General features: G+C 47.1%; 1 protein-coding gene and 1 long non-coding RNA gene across 2 annotated transcripts in view; one reads left to right on the top strand and one right to left on the bottom strand.

The window, feature by feature from the left end:
• LOC115246625 (uncharacterized) overlaps positions 1 to 1,929 on the top strand; it is a 6,847-nt gene extending 4,918 nt beyond the window's left edge. The window contains exons 2-3 of the long non-coding RNA XR_003885736.1: positions 54 to 211; positions 1,799 to 1,929. This is a non-coding gene — a long non-coding RNA (uncharacterized lncRNA). The remainder of the gene's footprint in view (positions 1 to 53; positions 212 to 1,798) is intronic.
• On the bottom strand, positions 937 to 17,697 carry ntn4 (netrin 4). The gene is made up of 10 exons (XM_011613257.2): positions 17,230 to 17,697; positions 15,664 to 16,217; positions 11,849 to 12,127; positions 6,916 to 7,042; positions 6,444 to 6,629; positions 3,096 to 3,306; positions 2,923 to 3,017; positions 2,537 to 2,605; positions 2,279 to 2,452; positions 937 to 1,948 (listed from the first exon to the last, which is right to left on the bottom strand). The coding sequence occupies exons 1-10, from the start codon at positions 17,273 to 17,275 to the stop codon at positions 1,809 to 1,811; spliced, it is 1,881 nt and encodes a 626-aa protein (XP_011611559.2). The 5' UTR covers positions 17,276 to 17,697; the 3' UTR covers positions 937 to 1,808.

Raw genomic sequence — 17,697 nt, 5'->3', positions numbered from 1 at the left:
ATTCCTCTTCCTCTGTGTACTCATTCACCTCCTTCCCTGCTGTTTGAAAACAGCTTGGCAGAAACTTGGAGGAGCTGTAACCCCTCTGCCACGAATCTGTGAATGGGCCCCGAATGAGGAAATGCGGGTACAATAAGCTGTCCGGGCCGCGGTACCGAAAACACCCCCTCTCCCGCTCACCTCTCGCCAAGGGGGTGAGGCCGGCAGGCAGGTGAGTGACCCCCCCTGACCCCGCCCGCTGCTGAGCGCAATCCGACGTGCCAGGAATGTGTCGGCACCTCTCGGCCAACGGCGTCACGGGGAGCGCGAGAGGAGGCGGCGGCGTACACAACCCAAACAGTGTGTGTGCTCTCCCCGGCCTCTCTGTTATGGTCTACATTCTGTGGTGTGATGCGAACGCAGGGGGAGTGTGTTTTGGGAGCGAGAGTGATGGATGACCTAATCTGAGGGGACACAGAGGACAGAAGAGGAGGTGTGGATGTGGATGTGTGAGAAAGACCGCAGGGCGATAAGGATATTTATGTCCAATTTACGTGAAGTATTTCAAGGCCGGGGCTGCTATATCAACTGTTGCAGTTTTCCTGGGAACAGTTGCGGTGTGAAGCAAATGCTGCAAACATCAGCTGTGTGCCATTTTACAAATGCTAATGATGCTAGCAGCCCTTCAGGTTTTCTTTAGGCTGCAGCAGGACAATGGAAATTTTGACAGGTCAATTGATGCTGATACTCAAAACCATGATCATCGCAAAGCGAGGCCCTTATTTCTGCACATTTATGTCTGATTTTTGGATTTGAAGTTCTGCTTATCTCCCTTACAGTTAAAACATTCTGGCTCAGCTTTTGCTCCAGATTTGTGACCTAGCTGCACCCAAAAATCTGTTTAACTCCAGCAAATTACAGAATTCAGGAGAAAAAAAAAGAAATGTACGACTGTAGTGTAATAAATTGGAATCATCCTTTAATATTACCACATACAAAACAGTTAAACACGAGGAGGAAGCTGAAACAATAATATTTAAAGAGATATGTACAAATAATACTGTACAAAAGAATTTAGCGCTGCGAGAAACGGCGAATCAATAGATGGAACGGCTGCAGAACACAAACCTGCAGAATGAGCTGGACTGAATGTGGACGGTGCTCGTTGCACACCTCTGCGCCTGCACACAAATACGTGCATCCTCGCACGCGCTCCCTCTCTGGCTCAAACATGCCCATGCACGCGTTTGCCGAACAGGCAAAATACATTCACGTTCGTAGCAAAACCCATCGCTCGGATTTCGACACAGGCGCACCTGGACCGGCTAAGGTTTGTCCACCTGTGGTGGCTTGTATGGCTTAATCTGTGTCATTCTGGGCGCTCCGCGCGGCGTGCACGCCGCCAATGAGCACTAGACGTGCTCCTCCCTGGGTCCATGGCGAGGGGTTAAGCGTGTGTTAAGTTTTCCTCTCTCCATTTGTCCGTATTCCCTAAGTCCATCTCGGGCTAAAGTGCTGCAGAGAGGAAGAAATCAATTTTTAAGGGATTCATTGACAGTCAAGGGTCCACGAGCGTCGTTCTTTGAGCATTCCGCAATCTCCTGTCCCCCAAAAAGATTCCTTTACAGGATAGCTGAAGAAGGAGGGCCCCCCTGTGCTTCTGGGTAAGGCAGGACTCGTTGCTCTTATTGGACAACAGCAGATAGTCGCTTCGGCCTCCTGCCTCGGCCAGCACGATTATACATCTACAGCACGGCGGAAGAACAATCCAGTGTTTTTCACACAATCTCATCTGTCCACGTGTCCGTCTGCCCTCCAGCCTTCCTCGCCTACCAGTTGCAGTCCTTCTTGAGGAGCGTCAGGACTTTGCGCCCTAAGCTGGCTTTCCAAGGCTTGACGAAGCTCTTCATGTTGACCAGGAGGCGGCCCTGCTTTCGGTCTGAGTGGCCCGCCACGAGGTACTCCACCCCTGGTGAGTGAAGGACACAAGCACAAGCTGAAGCTGCCGCCGGGTCTTTTAACGGGTTTTAAGATATTTAGAGATCTAGAGCCAAAGGAGTTGCAGTTGCGTGGGTGGTTTCTATGATAGAGTGGGATAGATGGTGGGACTGGTTATAGTGGGATTAATGGGATGAATGGACAGGTCAGAGTGGGAGTGATGGTCTGATTGGACAGGGTAGAGGGTCTTGCCTGAGTATATACATTTATGAAACATTTAATTGAGGTTTTTATCCGGAAACAACAAAAGTGGTTCAACCGGAATCGAACCGCTCTGAAAACGTCTTGGGCTGTCTCTCACCTGGGTTGAGGAGGGGGCAGGTGCAGCCCCGGGCGGTCCAGGACTCGGGGTAAAGAGTAGCCCGACCACGTTGTATCTTCACCTTGGGGTTTTGACTGAGCACCTTCTGAACTTTGACCTCCACTTCGGCGTGGGAGCCCTTGTCGTGGGCTGACAGCACTTTGACCTTTAATACTGAGAAGAAAGAGGAAATTAAAAAACACTGACCACTGTTTTGGTGTGTGTGAGTGTGTGTGTGTGCGTGTGTGTGTGTCTTACCATATGCATAATTCATGGTGCAGAAGAGTTTACTGTTGATCAGAGTTTGCTCTTTGCACTCACACTTCTCTGCAGGAGACAGACGCAAGCAGATTAATATTTTATTACATCTAGTGCACTGTGTGTGTGTGTGTGTGTGTGTGTGTGTGTGTGTGTGTGTGTGTGTGTGTGTGTGGTCTCAGATACTGTTCACGGCGTCCTAAGAATGCAACAGCAGCACGTGTGTCCAGTCAGGAATGTACCAATGAAAGCATGAAAGCTGCAGTTTGAAGGTAGCGCTGGCAGTGGGGGGTCCAAAAGAAAGGACAGACTGTCTACCTACACACACACACACACACACACACACACACACACTCGCACACGCGCATGCACATGCACGCACACACCTGAGTAGTGCAGGGCAGAGAAGAGTTCGTCTACTCTGAAGATCCTGACGGGCTCGCTGGAGTTTCCCTCTAAGTTGTACAGGTCCAGATCGGATCTATAAAACAAACCCAAAGAAATTCAGTTGCTTTTTCACTTTCCGGGTCGAGGGGAGAGAAACCTGCCCGACACTCACCCAGACACACAGTCCCCTGTAAACGGGTCACAGTCTCCCGCGCAGTCACATGGACGGCAGCCGTAGTCGTGGAAGCCCCAGTATCCCACCATGCACCTGTCGCAGTGGGCTCCTCCCACCCCGGGTTTGCAGATGCAGTTCCCATTGGAGGGGTCGCAGACTGAGCCGTCAAAATGGAAGGGCAGGGAACCCAAAGGGTGACAGTTGCATGCTGCGGGTTCAAAAGGTATATGGGGTGTCAGTTACCAGTGGTACTGGATAGAGAACAAGTGATTTCAGTAGAGATTTCGTACTCTGCTGGTGGCAGAAGGGGTCAGGACGAAGGACGAACAACACCTCCCTTGATTATCTTAGCAGCCGTTGCTAACTATGGCTATTTTTTCCCTATTGTGTGTTTTTGTTAATTGTCTGCGCTTAAAACAACCAAAAAACAATATCGGCACACCCACACACCCACTTCTTTCCACTGGCGGCGTGAGGAAAAAAACCCATCAACACTGTCTGCTGTCTTGCTAATGCTCAGACCCCTCAGGGCGGGGTGGGGGGAGCCTTCCCCCCATAAATCTGTCCCCATTTCTGGGCAGACAGGGAGGGGGGCAGGCGGAGTTAGGAGGGGCGTGGCGAGGGAGAGGCAGAAGTGGAGGAGAAGGGAACAAAGCTGGGGGTGCGTTCTTTGGGGCCATTCCTCTGCTGTTTAATGAAGCGTGAAGCTCAACAGGCAGTAAATGACTCCAACTACAGTCCTTACTGTACCTCCACCCCCCCCCCCCTCGCCCCCCCGCTCCCCCCCCCCATCTCCTGCCACCCTCGGCTCTTTCAATCACTTATCCTGGACCCGCGCAGCAACAGAGACAAGGTTACAGTTCAGGTCCTTCCTTTAATCCTATATTTATATTCAAAACTGCAAATTCAGCTGAACTCGAGTTACAAATTCATCCAGGAATCTGGTGAGTGTTTATGGAGAGCATCGGACTGGAGAACGACCCTTAAAGCAAAAATAAACATTGACCTAATGCACGCATAATGATTTAGCGATGCGTGCTTAAAAAATACTCCTCAGCGACTCCAGACCATAACATCTTCCTCAAATATGTAAGCAATTGTAAGGTTTTTATTGTGTCATATCTTGAATAAACCTGTTTGTTTAGATTCCAGCCAAATATTTTACAGACATGATTCCAAAACCGCCCCGTGAAGGCTGAAGTATTGGCTTCATTTCCCCATCCAGAGGAAATTGTACAGATTTTTCTGATGGACCTCAGCCGATTTGGAGAATTTTTCTATTTCCACCCATCCCAGATGGAAAAACTCACTCATTCAATCACATTTGGCCACTCGTGGTAAACAATGTGCTCCCACTCAACCGATACCAGAACAGTTTTTAGGGTTTCTAGGAGGTAAAAGCAATGTGGAGAAATCTGGCAATCTGATCAAAGTTAATTAGTAACAATCACCTAATAATAAATAATCCTGTGGAATATGAGGAGTTGGGGAAAGAGGCATAAAATGGACTCGCTGTCATTGGGGTTGAGCGTGTGAGGAGCAGCAACACATCGTTTTGTCGAGCTAATCTTCCTGGTTTGGCTGGTTAGTCGCTAACGTAGCCGTAAACCTCTAAACGTGCATGAATGTAAGAGGGTTTTTCATGATTCTTTGTAACGCGGTTAATTCAAATAAACCTCCACGGACCGTTCGAGTCACCAATAAAAACAGAGATAAGATAAACTTCATCAATCCAATCACAAAGATAACACGTTTGCTGACGTTGTCCATGCAACGCCGTGACGACCGACTCTAACTGGAGAAACTTTGTACGCGAGTGTGAATCGGAGCGGATTAATGAGCAGCCTCCGCACGTTAATAATCAAGCCAGATTACAGCGCCGCCTCGGTTTTATTAAGCCCGAACACGTGTAGAGATGTGTTTGATGAATGGGTGTTTGCACACCAGCGCAAGAATTTATGAACGCCACCCCGGGACTCTTGTGTAAATACGTGTGTATTTAATGGAGCTGTCACCCGCAGCGGGCCTGATAATAAAAACCTATGCTGAGACATGACAAAACACCTTCCTGAGCAAACACACCTCCAAATATACACTGCTAGTGTGTGTGTGTGCGTGTATGTGAGACTGACTACAGTGGTTTCGGGCCGCTCGGAAGGTGGTATGAAAGCTATGTTCTTCGCATAAGAGGGAAATTCCTACATTGTCAGCAAACAGCTGAAGTAGGGTTTCACAACCGGTGCCATAACCTCGCTCTTCTTCCATTTATCTTTAATCAATCAGTCGTTGGATCATGAAGGCCCCCTCCCTCCCCACACACACACACACACACACACACACACACACACACACACACACAGTTGCTTTTAAGAAGGCATACCTATGCTAACTTTAGTTAATTAGCATATAAACCAAGCCACTTAAACATTATGACACTGTCACACTTGGTTAAATATTAAAGGAAACACAGAACCTTCAACAGAACCTTCAACAGAACCTTCAGCCTTTCAGTTTAGTGAAGACGCGTGATGAGCTAAAGGCTAACACATTCACTGTTTTGCCATCACTGGATGTTTTTAAATGGGCTATAGCAATTTGATAGCGTTTATAAATTCAGTGCACATACACATACATACACCCTCTTGCAAACACACACACACGCACCAGTAATCACGTCTGAGTCGAGCATACCTGGAGGACTGAGCTCACAGATCAAATCTGACAGATAATCAGAGGGAGAATGTAGCCACCACTCCATGTTTGGGGATGACTATCGCGTGTTTACGTAAGACTTGTCTTGCTGCTGGAGGACAGCGTGCCAATCAAGCCAGACACACACACACACACACACACACACACACACACACACACACACACACACACACACACAAGCTAAGACCAAGGACCAGGGGTTCTGATTCATTCTTTGAGTCAAGTCAAAGGAATGTCACCACTGATGATTAACAACTTACACACACACACACACCCAGAGCCCAGTGCCCATCAGAAATCAACTTCATCGTGCACGTCCTGGCTTGTGATTGCAATCCTTGACATTCCTTGAGCAAATGTTTGCCAGTGTGGTTTGTATGAGGTTATTGTTGTCATTAATAATGGTTTATTTTGTTTTACAAGGTGTTCTACGTGGTTGTGGGGGTCCATGTGTTAGTTTGCCAAAAACAAAAACAAATAACTTAACTTGTGAAATCCCTCTGTTCTTACTACAAACTCTGTATAATTGAACGGTGAGCACCTGACTCAACATTCTTTTGGAACTTCTTTACGTCACATCATGACGGGACTTTCTGTGTTAGGTTTTGTTCCACGACGTGTTTGGTGCCTTACATTTGCAGGAGTCGGGGGCCGCGTGCGGTCGTCGGGGATCCCTGTAGAAGTTGACCTTGCACTTCTGACACTGCCGCCCTTCGGTGTTGTGCAGACAGTCACACACGCCTCCGCTGCGCTGTCCCGACTCGCGCCACGCTGTCCAATCGAAGTGGCAGCTCAGGGCGTGTCCATTGCATTTGCACTCTAGCGCGAGATGGAGGAAATGACCATATCAAGGATCTTTAGCTTCCGACAGCTCAAAAAATCACCACATTTGTGAAAGTTCCACAGTAATGGAACTAGTAGCAGGTTGCTTGGTAACCCTGCAAAAATGGACACATGACAGCAACTGAATTACCAAAACTACGTGTTTAGTTGACTGAAGCACCGTTCGCAACGCCTAAAACGATCCGAGGGGGATTTTTTCAAGTTGAAACAAAGTTTGTTTTCCCCGGCCGGGAAAAGGTGTGTCTGCGTTTGTTGGACTCACTTTGACATTCGTGCGGAGCCCCCGTCAGCCCGTCAGCGGGCTGCCAGGGCCGGTCGTTGTAGAGAGGAGCGCAGCGCTCGCAGTGATCACCTGCAGTGTTGTGTCTGCACACACACTTTCCGTGGACCTGGGAGAGAGAACGAGAGAGGAGGAAAGGACAGAGGGGGAGAAAGAGCTCATTAGTAACAAGGAAAAGGAGAGAATGATAGACTCTTTCTCTCTCGTATTCCCTCGCCTGACGTTAGTGAATGGAAATGGATTGTTTGGCTTCATTGCTGGAGAAAAGAAAGGGCCTCTGAAAAAGGCTCTGTGTGTGTTTATGAGAAGGGTGCAAGTATGCAACACTGAGAGCACAATAACAATCTCCTTGTCATTCCTGTGAGCTGGAATGCCATGCACGCTGGATAATGATTGAAGAAGGGAAGGGGGGAGCAAGGCATCTGAGGAAGCTCTTTATTTGTTTGCGTTACACCGTGCGACTAATGTAGGACACACACATAAGATTATACAACCATTATGACGCCAACGCACACAAGCAGTATCACAAACGTAGAAAACCCACGCTGGGAGCTGCGTCGGGTTCCCACGGTGCGTGTGGCGTGTTGCTAATTCCCGTCAACACAAGAGAAGAGAACTGGTGATCGTAACTGGGTACATTTACTGGAATTACTACTGCGTTATTAGAGCGTATATGATGTTAGAGGATGTTTGAACCTGGTGGTCAAAAGCTATTCATAAATGATTATCTGTTTCCAACAGTTAGCGTTCGATGTCGTGACCTCTGCTTGTATTTGGCATCACCGTGTGAATGTGCTCCCGCACAGACAGGATGAAAAGGATGCAACCATTTAAAAATCCCAAATATTTTAGCTAGGTTTTCTGCATCCAGCCCTGACTACAGTCTCACAAATTAAGTTCCCCCACCTCTAAATTCCAGCTTTCATGAGAATGTTTTGACAATAACGTTTAAATGGCGATAACATCAAACCCGACACATATCGCAAGAGGAAGAGCGAAACGAGTCGCGCTGAAGAGAAGTAATGGACGGAGGAAGGAAACGAGAGAAGACAACAGAAGCAGCAGCTGGCTGGCGTCCAGACAGCTGGTATTTCAAACCTTTTCATATGTTTACCATACTGTGATACGGGACAATTAACACATGTACACACTGCGAGCTCCACACACGCAAACCACGAATGCGGCCTTTCAGAGGACACGACAGCTGGATGTGTTTCTGGAATCCACCAAAGGTTTTTATAAAACACATGGGTTTCATTCAGAAATGTGCGTATAAAAGTATCCACTTAACTAAACACATGAGGCAACAAAGTAAGTAGTTAGACGACTGAGCTAATTGCCGCTAACGCTTCAGTAGCTACTCCTGGGTGTCATTATGTGTGTTTACATGTGTGCTAACTTTGTGGCTAACAGACAGACGTTATCGCCTGAGCTGCACAGGAGCACAAAACAACAAACAAACAAAGTGCTCTTTTAGTCTACGCTCACGGTGTCTGGGCAGTAATGACTCTACATATCAGGATCACTTTCACCACTGATTACAACAGGCACACACACACACACACACGCTTAAAGTAGACAAAACATTGCATACTGAAGCACACACACCTTACCCTCAGCAGACCAAACAAACAAGAGGTAATGTTTGTCGATGGAAATGATAACATTGGACCTAGTTTTAGTGTAAAAGAAGACCCTATTTCATGTCTCTGGGTTTATATACTGTTAGCTTAAATACACACTTCACAAAGGATTCATCTTTAGATTTTGTCTTTTATATTCATAAAAAAAAGATTTGTTTAAGCTTTCTACTGAGCCACACTGTTCAGTTCAGCACAGGACAGTTCGGATTGGTTTGATATGGTCTGAATTTACTTGACTTTTTTAGTTTGTGGACTGAAGGATGGATGGTGCTTAGCAGGGTCTCCTTTTCTTTAAACTGCATGTGGACACGACACAGTGACTATAGTTAAATCACTTCCAATCTCCTCAAAAACATAGCTAAAATATGACAGTGGTGTTCAATGGATGGATGTTAGCAAACAAAAGTAGAGAAAATCGACACTTGAATTAGAGAATGAAGTGGAGGTGGTGCTTGCTGACTTACTTCAACCTACCACCGGGTGGCGGTAGAGCTGCTTTGGCCTGATGTGACTACCATGTCATCTATTGTGCAAAACTAATCTGTATAACAAACACTAGTCGTTTTTTTTGTGCATGCATGCAATGCAGAGCATGTTGTACAGTGATGAATATAAACAATACAGGAGACCTTTGACCTCTTACTGAAGTAGATGGGAATAGCTCTGCTGCGCTGCACACGCCCATCTCTTCCCTGGCTGCTCAGCAATCACAAACGGCTCGAGATGGGAGATGGGGGCCATCTCCCATCTCGAGCCGTTTGTTTGGGTTTTGTCAGTAACGGTGGCTTTGGTTTGAAACGGACACAAAGTGCTGATAGGCAGCAGAAGTGACTTATAGCCACCGCGTGTCTACGGAATGCTCCCGCATAGCTCACTGCTAAACACCCTTCCAGTGACCTACAGTAATGTTGTGAGCACACTTGAGAACAATTTGCGGTGAAAACTTTACATCTTGGTCACAGTTCAGGTGAGGTCTGTGGCGCTGCCTCTCGCTCTCATGCGACGTGCCTGGCCTTTGAAACGATCCTTTATTGTTATCATCCTGTCGTGCTGAGGACAGTTTTACAGTCCCGTGGTCTAAAGACTGTTTTGGGGGATTTTCTGCCCTCAAAATACGGAAATCCTGATGAAAATACTCAGCAAAGCTACTTGGAATTCCTTGGCATGAAAACAGTCAGATTTAAGGATTTGAAGAGTGGGACCAATAAACCAGCTATCAAAAGCTCTATTACAAACAAAAGCTGATATAAGTAAAGAAAACACATGAGATGTAGTCACCTGACATACCAAAAACTGCCCCATAGTCATATTTGTACCATGTATTTCACCTGTGGATTCAATGACCAGTGCTAAAAAAAAAAAAAAAAAAAACCCCCACTGGGACTGAAAGGCCCAAAGGTAAATAAGTAAAATAGAACTTCTATTATTATTAAGAAACTGTCGAACGAGATTAATGTGAATCAGTATTTAAAACCTCTGATCTAAATCTAGTCTTGTTTACTAAAACATGCCTGTAGCAAACAGCAAAAAGCAAAGTCAGATGCTAACAAGGTTAACACAAAGACGTAAACCAACCTGGCATTACTGTTTCTAGGACAAGCTAGTTAGTGCCGCTAAAACCCTGCCAGTGTTAATCTTATTTTGAAATACTTCCATAAATACAGTATCAACAGAACATTAACCAACCAACCAACCAACCAACCAACCAACCAACCAACCAACCACCCAACCAACCAACCAACCAACCAGCCAATCAACCAACCAACCAGCCAACCAACCAGCCAACCAACCAACCAACCAACCAACCAACCAACCAACCAGCCAACCAACCAGCCAACCAACCAACCAACCAACCACCCAACCAACCAACCACCCAACCAACCAGCCAACCAACCAACCAACCAACCAACCAGCCAACCAACCAACCAACCAGTCAGCATAAAGAACAGCTTTTTTAAACAACTCAGAAGCGTTTTTGCACAATGTCTGAGGCTTCTAAACACTTAAATATGGATATTGTCAGAAATGCAATTGTAGCTTTGCTTTGCAAGTTTAGAAAAGAAAACAAGAAGTTTTCTTTTTTTTAATCTACCTTTGATTATATAAGCTGTAAAGGAAACTCTCACTTTTCCCGTTGAGCCTCGCTGATTGCGGCGGAACGGGCGCTCGGCTTCAAAGCGGGCCGCCGCTTGTGTTTGTGGAGATGGCAGCGATAGGAGCCCGGCTCTGAAACACTTAGTGTTGATCTCCAGGAAAGGACTCAGAATCACACCTTTATCAACACACGCACACACATCAGCACCATCATTAACCCTCGGCTGAATCAATATCCACATCTCTAGGGTCTGTTATCAGCACAGAGACAGCTGTTTATCAGAGTGGACAGGAGAACAAGGGGACGCAGTAGAAAGAAAGGTGATTCCCCCCCACCCCTCTTTTAGTCTGTTATTACGATAACTGCCAACATGAAGTGAACAAGCCATTTAAGTCTGTAAATATCAAACCGTATAATCTTACATTCCTTTGAACAAGTGAAAAACAAGCCCATGGGGGGGGATGAAAAGAAATGTCAAAACAAGACAAAGAGAGCTTTGGAGCAGGTTTTTCAACATCGGGCTTATGCTTCATGTATTTAGTGTACAGAAACAAATAGGATCCTGTACTTACTGGGTTTGTGTGGCTCTTCCATACAGTTCGCAAGTCATGACATCTTTCAACAGTATTACATATTTTAAAGATTAGCGGGTTGCTGTTTTGTATGACTAAGCTTTAGCGCTCACACATGCACATGTGGGTTATATGATACACATTCCTGCCAAGCGCAGAGGGCGATTATTCAATAGGGCATTTAAGCCATAAAAGACACAGCACATAAAAGTCAGAGGTGAAACTACTTTTTTGTCTACTCGCTCACACCTAAATGAGCGTTTGAGACTGCCAATAAGAGAGTTGCTTCATATGTTCACGCGGAATTTGCATCACAGTTGAGACAAGTTGCGACTACAGTGGGATTATCCCAGGTGGCAGAATGCCCGCGTCCTTCTCATTAATGCCGGAGCTTTTTCAGGTCGATCCGCTATGTCACTCATGGAACAACTGGTGATCACTTTAGCTAGCGCCAAACTGGTAGCAGGGGGCAGAGGGAAGCCGAGTTAACGCAAAATGAAACGTTCCTTCTAGGTTCTTCCCGTTTTGGGGTTTTGCTCTTGTCAATAAGCTCTTGTCACCAATATTTCTACATTTCGTTGACATTTGTAGCGCTGCTCTCTTACCACGTGGTTGGTCCGATCTCTGATGGGTTGGTAACCCAGAGCAGGGACACACTGCTCAGCGTGGCCGTTACAGGAGCAGCTGCCCTTCACTATCAGGTCGTAAATGGCAAAATGTTGGGTGGGGAGATGCTCGCGTGCAGCGTTGAGGTCTTTGGCCTGGCACGGACACGGCTGGTGCTTCAGCAGGCGAATACGGATGTTGGTGACTTTTAGCTGCTGCTGGCCCTCGTCTCCGAAAGGATCCAGAGATTCCCACTTCGGAAGGCTACGGTAGATCACCTGAGTCAGAGAGAGAGAGATCAGATGGGTAAACCTTCTATTCCTTGTTGCTCAAAAGGATATTGAGACAGGAGCTTTGTGGTGAAAATGTTTTTTGTCTTTACAGTATGGACTATAGGTCATGACTCATGGGATGTGAGTCAAAAAAAATGGATCAGACGGGTGGAACAACCGGGTTTTGGTAACACCTCTGTAACAAAGTATGATATTCCAAACCTACTGACTCTGACCATGTCTTCCTGTGACCATGAGGGTATTGGGTGTCTTGAGGCCCCCTCTCAAGTCTTTACCCATGGTCATCGTTCAAATTGAAGATCCCTTTATTGACTGTCATCACCATGGTTACCGCTGCCCGTGGCAACAAGTGCTACTACTGCCGCAAGAGTGAAAAAGTTGGCGTCTGCTCCATGTTTTGCTCTGAAAGAATTTTTTGTTATGTGTCTCTGCACAAAGTGTGTGTTGTTGCCCCTGGCTGTCATCGATATCGTGGGATGAGCAGCGATTGTGTGTTATCTGGATGCAAGGAAAGCCCCCGTGCTGTTCCTTCATTGGCTGGATGACTGGCTGCGAGCGGGATGGGAGGAGCACTATTAATTTCCCTGTTGTTGGTAGAGGTCACGGGGTCACGGCATTGTGGTCCACAATTAAGACAATTCGACAAATAGGATGAGGGGGGCGCCGATCCACGGGAGAGCATGGAAAGCTGGGCCAGACAAAGACGGCGATGGAGATGCAGCTTCACATAACTCAGAGTCACACAAAAGCCCTGCGACAGCCCTGTGACACCACAGCAACACCAGCACTCACACAACCACACTGGCATGCTCACAAACAGAAACCCCAAAGGGGTGTGTGTGTGTGTGTGTGTGTGTGTTGGGGGGTGTCTCTTAGTCATCTCTAAAGTTTAGAAACTAAATATTATTTTTGCACATATGCAGATGACACCTTTCTTTATGCTAGGTATCCATCCACACTAGACATTTCTGATGCACTAGCTTCTAGCATCTGTCTTTACCTGACACGAACCTGCAATTATTACCAGTTATTTCCTTTTATCTCTGCCAGAGTGGAGGACATTTATGTTTTCCTTCTGTGTAAACTCCTCTGTTTCAACGATTGCTTGGAATATCCCTAAAATGCGGTATGTGAAGGATCTGTTGATCAGGTTTTGATCACGAATCTTCAAATCAACTGAAGACTCCTTAAAAAATGAGCCTCATTTCTGAGTGCTGGAGTACAGCAGGGGCCAGGAGTCCACCCCAGACTGAAATTAAAGCCTGGCTTAAACGGGCATAATTCCATCAAAGCACCGTGGACTGTAATCTGGTAAACAGGCACAATAGGCAGTGATGGGAGAAGTAAGACAGGGGGGAGGGTGTCTGGCCAACAGTACCAACTTCCATCAGAGCCGTGGAACTTCCTTCCCAGCAGACAGACGGAGACCCTTACTGTATGGGCTTATCTAAAAAGGGCATGGGCAAAAGTGTGTGTGTGTGTGTGTGTGTGTGTGTGTGTGTAGGCCAGTCTGCCTTGCTCTATTCCCTAAGGAGATCAGTTCCTATAACAAACACTCACATTCTTTTCGCCTGGCTGACCTCATAAATAAGACAAGGAGTTCTGAGTTCTCAGACACACACGCACGCGCGCGCACACACACACACACACACACACTACAGGTGAACACAAAGGGCTTTCAGAGAAATCGGTGTCACGCTTTCATATCTGCTGCAGAAAGCAGAGACAGAAAGCTGGGAGTACCTACTTCAAGTAATGGTTTCCACCCTGGAATCATTACATGCGTTAACAACAACACGTGCACAGGGGCTGGCCTTAGTCGTGTGATCCATCTTATTTGCTTTGAACAATTCAGTGTATGTCATTGACGTATTTATGTTTTTGTCTCACTCTGGAGCGCTGAAAACTAATCTTTTCCCAGGCTTCATGACATAAGTACACATATTTTAAGGAGCAAATCCTCACGTGAGAAGCCAAAACTCGTAATCTTTCTTCCATTTGACGAACGACTTAAGCAGTTATGGAACTTGCTCCACTGAAGCTAACTGAGGAGCAGCATTCATGTTAGAAGATGACAAACATGGTAAACATGTTAGAAGGTGCTTAACATCAACACAGTCCACAATACTGGCTGGTGGGAAGGATCTGGAGCTCAGCTGCAAACACAAACGTCCTGAAGAAGTTTGCTGTCAGAACTGTGATTTGATGCGAGGTAAAATCACTGAAAACACACGGGAGGACAGAGGCAGTATGAGACATTGACCAGTAGCTGGTCTGGTCCCCTTGACCTCTGCGTCGTTGGCTGCAGGGTTAGAAGGTGAAGTTCATGGTCTTATTGCAGGGGGCTGACAAGGATGGAAACCCAAAGCAAATGAAGGTCATATTTTTTCCTTCTTACCACACAAAAAACCATAAAAAACTAAGTCGGAGTTCATTTTAAGGGGCTCTCTGTTCAGTTTTTACTTTCACACAGGAGCTTGAAATACCGCAGTCATTTTAACTGAATACAGTCATATTGTTTTTACGCCGGCAGGGCGGCATAAAAAAGATTTACAGTACAGAAGCGGAGTAAAGCTCATAACACCTGGGCGAAGCGCTCGGAGGGATTCACAGCAGCGGATCGACTTCCAAAGGGGACGTAAACACGCATCTGAGAGCACAGCGGGGAGTCCAAAGAAGCCACACGCTTGGCATGTGCCTCCACGCACATCTGCAGAGCAGCTCCCAACCACACTGCTTCAATTAAACATCAATGGGCTCCAGGAAGCCCTCTCGTGCTACAGTATGCTTGTTAAATGCTCACTCATGCACATACACACAGAGCTTCCCCGCATGGCTCTGCTCTGCTTCCATTCTGCTCGGCGTGCTAACGACACCATATGACCCCTGCATGTTGCGTGACTTACTGAAGACGGATTGTAGTTTTCTTTATGGTCGGCGGTGCATCGGCCCGAGAGGGTCCGTTTAAAAGAAAGATATGCCTCTTTGTTTTAGGCAAGATGAATGATCCAAATCCCCATTTGCAGCCTCATTTCCACCTACATTAAGCAGCTTTAAGACCCATCTTGGTAGGTCTGGATTCAGGAAAATTGCAGAAATTCAACTTAATATAAAGCAGGTGATGTACAACACATCTTGCACGTGGTCTTTATGTATATTTTGTATATTCCACATAAGTTTACAACTTCTCCATTCTGCTGTGACACTTCCATGTCTGCCCACTAGGGGGCATTGCAAAATGATGCTTGCTGGGCATCTTTTGAGCCCTTACTTTTCTTTTGACAATCAAATCTCTGTGATTGCCCTCTGGTGATAGGCTGCAGTATAGTTCCTGAGCTCCTCCACAAAATTCTGACTTGGGTCAATATACCTTCAAATATTGAGCAACGACCAGCCTCATTTTCAGTGTGGGTGTGTTTACATGCAGGATAGTGACAGATGTATTTAGTTCTAAACATAAGTGAAGTAGCTAACAGGGAAAACAACAATATGCTTTCAAGCTATGTTAGGTAACTCCTTACCTCTCCACGGTTGCAGGGATAAGCTCCAGAATATTTAGAGGTACACGTGGCTCCATCGCGCCCTGTGCCTTTTTTCCCCTCCTCAAACCCGTAGGTAGCGCTGCAGTTATCGGCGTAGTACTGCAGCATCTTCCACGTCTTCCCAAAATCCCTGGACCTCTCCAAGGTCATGGCAGCGGGTCTCGGTGAGCGAAACACCAAGATGAGATGCGTGAAGTAAAACTCCGCCTCCAGATCCAACTGCACCGTCTCAGCCTCCACCCCCTCGGCCGACTGCCACCAGGTGTTGGGGTGACGGAAGGATGAGTCCGACATGGCCCCGGGCAGGTGGGACAGCAGAGGCAGGCCGGCGTTGCACTTGGCACATTTGGGGGCGCCGCAGGCCAGGTTGGCGTTGGGGTCCGAGTACGAGCAGTGGAGCTCGGTCCCGTTGTGGCCACAGACGGTTTGCGTCAGCACCTGCCGGCCCAGGGCCAGGTTGCCCATGCGGGGGTTGCAGGCTCGGCTCTCGCAGCGAGGGGCCACGCCTGCACGAAACACCTCCACCGAGAGAGCTGGAAGGATGGGAGGAGAAAAGGAGTTTACACAGGTACTCGGCGAACACGATCCGCAGTGACATAACAACTTTCAGGAGAAAACACCAAAGACAAAGTGAAAGCACGGGTGTCAGGTGTGTTTGTAAAGGTGTGGCAGCCTTAGTTGAAAGGGTCTGTTTACTCAAAACGCACTTCTAGGATTCATCATTGCGCTGATTTGGTTCAGACTAGCTAGCGGTGGTTTCCAGGCTGGAACTTTGAGAGGATGAATGAAGTGTTGACTGTATTCTGGGTAAAATGCAACAGGTTCACACATGTCCCCAGTGATGGGAAACCTGCTGTCCTGATCTGAAAGGGATTGATTAAGAGGAAGCACAATCAACCCGACTGATGAGGAATCGAATCGGCCTTATCGAGCCACCCGAGAACTTCAGATGGTGTTTTGCGCCGCTCCTTGACCCCAAATTCATCGAATACTTCCTCCGTTCTTCAGGGTACCTCTTCACTTGAGGGCTTGGTTGAGAGGTTGTACGAGGGGGTGAACTCAGAGGAGTGACTTGGTGTGCGTGTGCACGAGTCAAGTGATGTATGTTGATCGGAAATGTTACGCAAACAGGATAATAGAGGCATTGTGCACCTGCTGGCCGCAGCCCCCGTGAACTCTGGGAATCTCTGGCAGCCTCCTTCCATTAAACATCATGGAAAAGTCATTTAGCATCTCATATTGAGACCGTCGCTAACCTCGGCCACCCGGATTAACTTTCTGCCCTGAAGAACCTTAACAGGAAAAATGTGGAGTTCATGATGAATTACATAACTGTCTGTAAGAGAGGAGGTCAGGCTGAACCCGCCAGGCTTTTTAATAGGATGTGAGCTAAAGGCTAGGAGAGTGTTGAGATAAGCTACTGTGTATTCAACTAGGATCCTTCTTTTAAACCTATATCTCCATCTCTTTTTCATTTACATCCAATATTGATGCATTAACTGGAAGTAACTCTTGACATGAGCAAACTTTAATGAAAGCACTAACCTGCATGTGAAAATACAGCCAGGATAATTACAAATAAATACAACATATCTCCTTGAATAATCCCAAAACACACGAAAAGACGAGAAACAGGTGGGGGGTAAAAGCCCCGGAGCTATTCGGACATCAAATGGGCAGAGATCTCATCCACCACGGGGGTAAGAAAACAAGGACAAGTGCGCAGCTTCAGATCCGGTGCGGACTTTCTCTTTCATTCAGTGGAGATCCCACGAGGCGATAATAAGTGATCAATAAAGGACATGATCCCGGACGGTCCCGCTGAGAGAAGAAGCCCAGGTCGTCTGCTGCTCCGGGACCGGCAGCGTGTCTCATGTCCCCTCTGTGTGAGCCCGCTGGCCGCTCTGCGATGCACGTTTATTTCTGGGGAGGCAGCGCGCACAGACCCGGAGGAGACGCTGGAGTGACAGCGGCAGCTCCGCCTCTCCTCCGCATGTTCCCCCGCCTTAAAGG

Source organism: Takifugu rubripes, chromosome 18 (assembly GCF_901000725.2).
Source record: "Takifugu rubripes chromosome 18, fTakRub1.2, whole genome shotgun sequence".
NCBI lineage: Eukaryota > Metazoa > Chordata > Actinopteri > Tetraodontiformes > Tetraodontidae > Takifugu > Takifugu rubripes.
Note: the sequence above shows the minus strand (reverse complement) of the source record. Positions and strands in the feature narration are given on the sequence as shown.

What these genes read in the sequence shown, in the direction of transcription:
- ntn4 (XM_011613257.2), bottom strand. Translation starts at nt 17,275, where the DNA reads ATGTTGTATTTATTTGTAATTATCCTGGCTGTATTTTCACATGCAG. An exon ending in GAGATCGGACCAACCACGTG is followed by an intron (nt 7,043 to 11,848) that starts GTAAGAGAGCAG and finishes TCTCTCTCCCAG; the next exon opens with GTCCACGGAAAGTGTGTGTG. An exon ending in CTCTGCCCTGCACTACTCAG is followed by an intron (nt 2,606 to 2,922) that starts GTGTGTGCGTGC and finishes TGTCTCCTGCAG; the next exon opens with AGAAGTGTGAGTGCAAAGAG.